Raw genomic sequence first — 8,062 nt, 5'->3', positions numbered from 1 at the left:
ACATCACTGGCCCAACCGCTTGTTATATTCCAGCTTGGCTACTGCATCATTCTCCTCCCTGACCTCCCCTCCTCGTGACTCTCCCCATACTTAACTCTGCTGCTTCTATCAATTTTTTCAGAAAATCGTTCTCTGCACCTCCCCTCGCTCTTCACAAACCTCCAGTGGTTGCCCCTGTATCTCCACATCAAATAGAAACTCCTCCTCATTGGCTGTAAGGCAGTCAATCAACACCCCCTCTCTCTCACTTCTCCTCACTCCTCTCCCACTACAGCTCAACCTGCACTCTTTTCCTCTTTCTGGCCAACCTACTCACCGTGCTTATCTCTCTCCCCATCGAATTCTTGCTCACACAACCTCTCCTGCCTGGAACTCCTCCCCACCCCAGCTTCATACCTCCCCATCTTCTAGGCCCTTCTGAAATTGCATCTCCTCTGGGAAGCCCTCCCTGAAGAGACCCCCACCTTCCCCTGCCCCATTTCTCTCCCAATTGAGTCGGTACCCCCTTAAGCAGCTCCACTGCACTTTTGGACCCTTCTTAGCTCCCTGTCGACTCTAAGCTCCTTGCGGGCAGTGGTTCAGTGGGTATGCGGGGATAATAGGGTCTCTAGCAGTTGGCATAGCGGGCCCAGCAGGTGCGGTGGGCCCAGTGGCGTGGGGGCGGAGCCGAGGGGGCGGGCCTCCTTGCCGGAGGAAAAGCCCGTCATCGATAGGACGGGGAAGACGGGGAAGGAGGTGATGAAGCAAAAGGAGAAGTGAAAAGCCGGACCGACTTCACTCATGGCTCCAGCCGCATCCAGGACAGCTCTTCCTCAGAGGCCCCCGGCCGCCGAGGGCAGAGACCGCCACAGGGAGGTGAGTGGTCCCTCCGCACCCAGGCCCGGGGTCTGGGGCCCGGGGAGGCTGGTGGAGATCAGGCCTCCTAGAAGGATGGTCAGCCCCATGGGGTGATGGGAGAATCCACGGTCCTCCTCTGGGGCGCTCAGATTCGAGCTCTGAGAGGGAATCGAGGTCTCAGCTGTCAGTCCCGGGGCTCTCTGCTCCTCCAGCCCTGTGGGGAACAGAGATGGTTGCATTCAGGGGATTTGGTAATCTCGAGAGGCCTGTTTTTATCTCTTCCTCCGCCTGGTCTCCGTCCCAGCCCCCTCGGCTCGGGCTAGGCTTTGCTCCCAAAAGAGCGTGGTGGATGGCCTCCGGCTGAGCCGGGCAGCCCCCGGGGGCGGTGGGAGCTGAGCTCAGTGTGGTCAGCCCCCTCCCCACCAGACCGAAGAGGGCCTTTGATGCTACCACAATACAGGCTGCACACTTTGTTCCTCTAATGCCAACCTTCCCGCTGTACCTCCATCTCACCACCGCCCTCTCACCCACGTCCTGCCTCTGGCCAGGAACCTCTTCCCTCTTCATACCTAACAGGCAGTGACTCTCTCTCCCTCTTCAAAGCCTTATTGAAGGCCCATCTCCTCCAAGAGGCTTTCCCTGATTAAGCCCTCCTCTCCTCTTCTCGCACTCCCTTCTGCGTCTCCGTGACTAGCTCCCTTTATTCATCCCCGCTCCCAGCCCCAGAGCACTTATGTCCAGATCTCTCATTTTCTTTCTTTCTATTAATGTCTGTCTCCCCTTCTAACTGTAAGCAGGGAATGTGTCTGTTAGATTGCTTTATTGTACTCTCCCAAGCGCTTAGTACAGTAAGTGCTCAATAAATAAGATTGACTGACTGACGGAATGACTGACTTCGGTCCGACCCTCCGGGGCTCAGAACCTCTGCTTTCTGTCCTGTCAGGAAAATCAGTGGTGTGGGGCCGGCAGGTTATACCTAAGATAACAGTTAGTACACTGTTTGTCCAGTGCTTACTATGGGCCAAGCACTGTGCTAAGCACGGGGGGAATTACAAACTAATCAGATAGAACACATTCTAAAGGCGGAGGAGAACAGGCATCAACTCTCCCTTTCACAGATGGAAAAACTGAGGCAAGAGAGGTTAAGTGCCTCAGCTGAGTGGCCGAGCCAGGCTTAGACCCCAGGACTTCTGACTCCCCAGTCCAGTGCTTGCTCATCTAGGCCGTGCTATTTTTCTGCCTTGACTCCTCCGCTCCTCCGGATCGACGTCGACGCTGATGATGGCGGGAGATGGCATAGGACGGCACCAGTGCTCCCGGGGCCGCTGGCTCCAGGGAAGGCTGTGAGCCTGGGAAAGCTGTGATCCTGGGATGGCTGGCATCCCGGTGTGGAAGTGCTCCTGGGATGGACGGTGCTCCCAGGTCAGGCTGCGATCCTGGTAAAGCAGTGCTCCTGGGATGACAGTGCTCCTGGGTCGGCTGTGCTCCTGGGACAACTGTGCCCTCTCGGCAAATGTCTCTGAAACCCCCTGTTTCTGAGCACTTACTAAAAATCGCTGTAGCTCCCACGGGTTCTGGTGAAAGTGTGGCTAGAGCCACTAAGCTCCTCGAAAGGCAGGGAACGAAGCTACCCCTCTCCGTTATATTGTCCTCTCCCAAACACTCAGTCCAGTGCTCTGCCCGCAGTAAACACTCAATAAATGCCATCCATGGGTGGATTAATTAAGTCTGGAGGCTGCCCGTCCACCCCGGGGTCTCACCTCTGGCTCTGAGGAGCATGGGCAGCGGAACGGTGGGGGCCGAGAGGCGATCACTTCTATTTTTAAGGCAGACACTCTAGCTCTCTCTGCTCCCCCAGACTCCAGAGCGAGGGCCCTGGCCCTTGTCAGTGGAGGGCTTTCTCCGAAATGGGGGGGGGCACCGGGAAAGAGGGAGAGGGCAGAGTCTGAAGAGTTGGGCCAGAGGAGCTCAAGCAGCGGGACTATTTTCCCTTTCTGTCAGCTAAGCTGCCCTACAGAGCCAAGGCTCCAGCATTCACACCCGTGGGGGACGGCTGGTGACAAAGGCCCAACTGAGCTTCTTGCCCCACGGCCCAGATCTGCCCCACTGAGAGTCTGTGCCATGCTGGGGGCATGGGACCAGAGGGAACAAAGGGGGGCAGGAGGAAGGGGCTGAGTCTCTGTGCCCCCGTAGCTCAAAAGCTCTGATGGACTGAGTCGGTCAGTAGATTGTATTTATTGAGCTCTGTGTAGGGGAAAGAGCACGGCCCTGAGAGTCAGAAAGTCTTGGGTTTGAATCCCACCTCCGCCACTTGTCTGCTGTGTGATCCAGGGCATGTCACTTCATTTCTCCGGACCTCAGTTACCTCATCCGGAAAATGAGGCTTGAGACTGTGAGCCCCATGTTTCTATGGGGCTATGTCAAATCGGATTCGCTTGTATCCATCCCAGTGCTTATTACAGGGTCTGGCCCATAGTAAGCGTTTTACAAATACCACAGTTATTAGTATCATTACTGTGTTCAGAGTACTGTACTAAGCTGGAAGAGTCCAATAAGACAAAAAACAGACACATTTCCGGCCCACAGCGAGCTTAAAAATCTAAAGGAGGGAGATTCCTCTAGAGAGGGACTCCCGTGAGAAAGGCAGACTGGGGGAGAAGATGATGCTGGGAGTTACGGTGAGTCAGAGGCGGAGGGGGGTGAGGGCCCCGGTGGCCGTCAGGATTCCTGGGCCCCAGGACCGGCCGATGCCCCCCGAAGTTACCCCACTTGGGCTCCGGGTCATTTTTGGGGCACAGGTTGGCCCAGCCCAAGCCCGGGCTCCCTGTGGGCCCTGCGGGCCCCAGCCCAGTGGTCCCTGAGGAGCCCCCCAGCTTGGTGGGCATCTGGGGATTGGTTAGTTTTGCCCCTCCCCCCCGAGCCTCCTGACCCCCATCCCCGGCGAGGCAGAACCGGGGTTCTCAGACGGAGGATGACGGGGACAGGAGGGCGTACAATAGACCGAAAGCTCCTCGAGGGCAGGGATCAAGTTCCCTAACTCTATTGTACTCTCCCGAGTGCTTAGTCGATTGTATTTATTGAGCACTTACTGTGGGCAGAGCGCCTACTAAGTGCTTGAAAGAGTACAATAGAACAATATAGCAGGGACACATTCCATGCCCACAGCGAGCTTATTCTGCACCCAGTAGACCGTAAGCTCCTGGAGAGCAGGGATCGTGTTGACTGACACAATTGTAATCTCCCAAGCGCTCAGCACAGTGCTCTGCACACAGTAGACAGAAAACTCCTGGAGACCAGGGATCGTGTTGACTAAATCCATTGTACTCTCCCAAGCGCTGAGCCCAGTGCTCTGCACAGAGTAAGGACTCACCGGCTCCTATTGACCGGACGGTTCTGGGGCCCCGAGAGGAGTGATGGCGTCGCCCACACGGACCCCCGTCCTTCTGTTTCAGGAGCAGCCACGGGCCGGTGCTCCTCCGGCCGTCGGCCCCGGGGCCCGGGGAGATGCCCTCCGGCCGCCTGCTGGTCAAAGGGCTACTGGGAGGGGTGGTCCTGCTCACCCTGGCCTTCTGGAACCTGAAGTTCTGGCTCCCGCTGCCAGAGGGTGTCCCTCGGCCCCGCCAACCTCAGGCTGGCCTCACGGTGCTCATCTGGCACTGGCCCTTCGGCCGGCCGGCGAACCTCAGCGGTGACGTCTGCGCCACCCTGTACGGCGTGGAGGGCTGCCTCCTCACCACCAACCGCAGCCTCCTCCGCCAGGCTGACGTGGTCGTCTTCCACCACCGGGAGCTGCAGTCCGGCCAGGCCCGGCTACCTCTGGGCGAACGCCCCCCGCACCAGCCCTGGCTCTGGATCACCCTGGAGTCCCCCAGCCACACCTATGGCCTGGCCCGCCTGGGCGGCATCTTCAACTGGGTCATGACCTACCGGCGCGACTCGGACGTCTTCATGCCCTACGGGGAGCTCGTGCCCCGGGCCTCCCCGGCCCCGACGCTGCCGCCCAAGGACGGGCTGGTCTCCTGGGTGGTCAGCAACTATCACGCGGGGCAGCGGCGGGCGGCCGTGTACGCCGAGTTGGCCAAGCACGTGCCAGTGGCCCTGTTCGGCCGGGCTAACGGCCGGCCCCTCTGCCCGGCCTGCCTGGTCTCCACCACCGGCCGCTATCGCTTCTACCTGGCCTTCGAGAACTCCCAGCACCACGACTACATCACCGAGAAACTCTGGCGCAACGCCCTGCTGGCGGGCGCGGTGCCCGTGGTCCTGGGGCCGCCCCGGGCCACCTACGAGGCCTTCCTGCCCCCGGACGCCTTCATCCACGTGGACGACTTCGGCTCCGTCCGGGAGCTGGCCCGCTTCCTGTCGGGCATGAACGCCAGCTGCTACCAGCTCTTCTTCCGCTGGCGAGAGCGGCTGGCCGTCAGGCTGCACGCCGACTGGAGGGAACGTTTCTGCACCATCTGTTCTCGTTATCCGCACTTGCCCCGGGGGCGGGTCTACCGGGACCTGGAGGCCTGGTTCCGGGGGGGTGACGGCCCGCAGGGAGAGGGGCCGGGAGGGGCGGGAGGAGGGGGAGGGGGAGGGGAGGTGCCTCAGGTCCCGCGGGGAGGGACACAGGAGGGATTTTGAGCGGGGCACAGCGGCCCAGGGCCTTACCCCGGCCCCCCAAGCCGGATTGGCGTCCCGCCGTTCACCGTCAGAGTGAGAGGGGCCGAACTGGGAGCCTGAGGCCTTCTGGAAAATGCCGCTCCCGGGAAGCAGCGTGGCCTAGAGGATAGAGAACTGGCTTGGGAGTCAGAGGACATGGGTTTTAATCTCCACTCCACCGCTTGTCTGCAGAGTGACCTTGGGTAAATCGCTTACCTTCTCTGGGCCTCAATTCCCTCATCTGGAAAATGGGGATTAAGACTGCGAGCCCCATGTGGGACAGGAACTGTGTCCAACCCGATTACCTTGTATCTACCCTAGCATTTAGATGAGTGCTCGGCACCCAGTGAGCACTTAACAAATACCATTATCATTATTATTATTATTATTACCTACAACGGATGGGCCACGAACAGAAGTCTGGGGAAAAATGGTTGGCATTGGTTAAGCACCTACTAGGGGCCAAGCTATGGGGGAGATACAAGATAATCGGGGGAGGGAGAACAGGTGTCTTACCCCCAGTTTACAGAGGAGGAAACTGAGGCATGGCGGAGGCTGGGACCGGGGCGCATGACAAACTAGCTCCCCTCTAAGGTGTGGGGACAATGTCCTCCGACCTCGACCTACCTCATAGGGAGCTGGGTGAGTCTCCTGCCTTTTCCGGCCCCAGCCGGCCCCTGGTCCGTACTGACCGCCTCCGAGGGCGAGCCTGGCCCTGGGATGGACCAGTCCGCCTCCATGGAAGCAGCGTGGTCTGGTGAGAGGAGCTCAGAACTGGGAGTCAGGGAACCTGGGTTCGAGTCCTAGCTCTGCTGCTTGCTTTGGGCAAGTCACTTAGCTTCTCTGGGCCTCCATTGTGTCATCTGTAAAACGGGGATGAAATATCTATTCTCCCTCCCGCTTACACCAGGGCTCCTCATGAGTATGTGAAGCTTTGGAAAGGTCCTGGGTCCACCTAGAACTTCCTATCTCTGCCTGTGGGAGATGGGAACTCAGCGCCTCATCAGAATTGCTGCATCCTCACTTGACCAGGGACGCTACGGTGAAAGGGGACACAAGGTAGGAGGCAGGGCAGACTGTACCCCACTGGTCACCGCTTCACTCATGTCCCAGGTACCGCCTCACCCCTTTCACTTGACTCTGCTCTGGGAATAATTGTCCTGTTAGGGGCAAGGATTCGAGCGGTTATGCCTCCTTACCCCCTCCTCCTACCTCTTTCTGCCCCATCAATCCTTCTCGTTTCTCCCCTCCCTCTCTTCCCCCTGCTCCGTTTTATCACTGCCTCCAGGAAGCCCTCCCTGGTTGACAGGTGAACTGACAACCTCCCCCACACATCACCTCCCCTAAACCTTTGGGAAAGAATCGTCATCCTCGTCCTCATGATCACTGAATTCTTCCCTGCGATCCACCTCCCCGGTCCAGCCCAGATGATGGCAGTGGCCCCGGGCAGGATCAGCCGGACCCTGACACGTGTTTCGGCCCCGCTGAGGGGATGAATAAATATGTGATTCCTGAGAGACGTGTGGTGTTCTCCATCCGTTGGCTGGCATTGAGGGCGTCGAGGGGGCGGGGAGAAAATCACTTCCTTTCTCCCTCTTTGGGGGACGCTTTTAAGGCGGGGGGTGTTGAGATGGAGGTGGAGAAAGGAGGTGGGCATCCAGGAGGGCAGGGGTCACTGGGAGGCTATTGGGGCACAACTTGGGTACTCACTCTTCCACAGGGTACTGCTTCCTCCTACCTGTTACTCATTTTAGAGCCTGTCAAACCTGGCATCAACCCAGCTAGGCTGTAAGCACCTGAGGGCAGAGATTGTGTCTACTACTCTATTGTACTCTCCCAGGGGTTTAGTACAGTGCTCTGCAAATAGTAGTACTAAGCACTTTGAGGGCAGAGATCTTGCTGACTATCTAGACTGTCAAGTCTACCAACTCTGCTATCTTGTGCTCTCCCAAGAGCTCAATATGTGCTCTGAACACGGTAGGTGCTCAATAAATATGATTAATTAATTGATCGACTTACTGGGCTCTCCCAGGGTGTTGGTATAGTGTTCTGTACGCAGTAGACTAATAAATTTCTTGAGGACAGGGATTATGTTTTCTAACTCTATTGTATTCTCCCAAGTGTTCAGAATATTACCCTATGCAGAGTAAGCACTCAGTAGATACTACTAACAATCAGTCGATCAATCGTATTTATTGAGAGGTTACCGTTTGCAGAGCACAGTATGAAAATGTTGGTAGACGTGTTCCCTGCCCACAAGGAATTTACAGTCTGGAAGGGGAGACGGATATTAAAATAAATTACGATTATAAACACCGGGTAGTGGAGCTGAAGGTGGGGTGAAGATCAAGCACTTGAGAAGCAGCGTGGCTCAGTGGAAAGAGCACGGGCTTGGGAGTCAGAGGTCATGGGTTCTAATCCCGGCTCCGCCACTTGTCAGCTGTGTGACTTTGGGCAAGTCACTTAACTTCTCTGGCCTCAATTACCTCATCTGTAAAATGGGGATGAAGATTGTGAGCCCCACAAGGGACAACCTGATCGCCTTGTATCCCCCCCAGTGCTCAGAACAGTGCTTTGTACA

General features: G+C 57.4%; 1 protein-coding gene across 1 annotated transcript; it reads left to right on the top strand.

Moving 5' to 3' along the window:
• The first annotated feature begins 328 nt into the window (after positions 1 to 328).
• Positions 329 to 7,273, top strand: FUT7 (fucosyltransferase 7). Its single transcript, XM_039910682.1, has 3 exons — positions 329 to 855; positions 4,290 to 5,394; positions 7,202 to 7,273. Exons 2-3 carry the CDS (start codon positions 4,342 to 4,344, stop codon positions 7,271 to 7,273), a joined length of 1,125 nt encoding a protein of 374 aa, XP_039766616.1. The 5' UTR covers positions 329 to 855; positions 4,290 to 4,341.
• Positions 7,274 to 8,062: the final 789 nt, after the last annotated feature.

Source organism: Ornithorhynchus anatinus, chromosome X4, assembly GCF_004115215.2.
Source record: "Ornithorhynchus anatinus isolate Pmale09 chromosome X4, mOrnAna1.pri.v4, whole genome shotgun sequence".
In the NCBI taxonomy this organism is placed as follows: Eukaryota; Metazoa; Chordata; class Mammalia; order Monotremata; family Ornithorhynchidae; genus Ornithorhynchus; species Ornithorhynchus anatinus.
This window is presented reverse-complemented; position numbering and strand designations above follow the sequence as displayed.

Excerpts from the sequence above, each read along its gene's own strand:
- FUT7 (XM_039910682.1), top strand. The coding sequence starts at position 4,342 with ATGCCCTCCGGCCGCCTGCTGGTCAAAGGGCTACTGGGAGGGGTGGTC. Across the intron at positions 5,395-7,201 it reads AGGGAGAGGGGCCGGGAGGG|GGTACTGCTTCCTCCTACCT; the intron begins GCGGGAGGAGGG and ends ACTCTTCCACAG.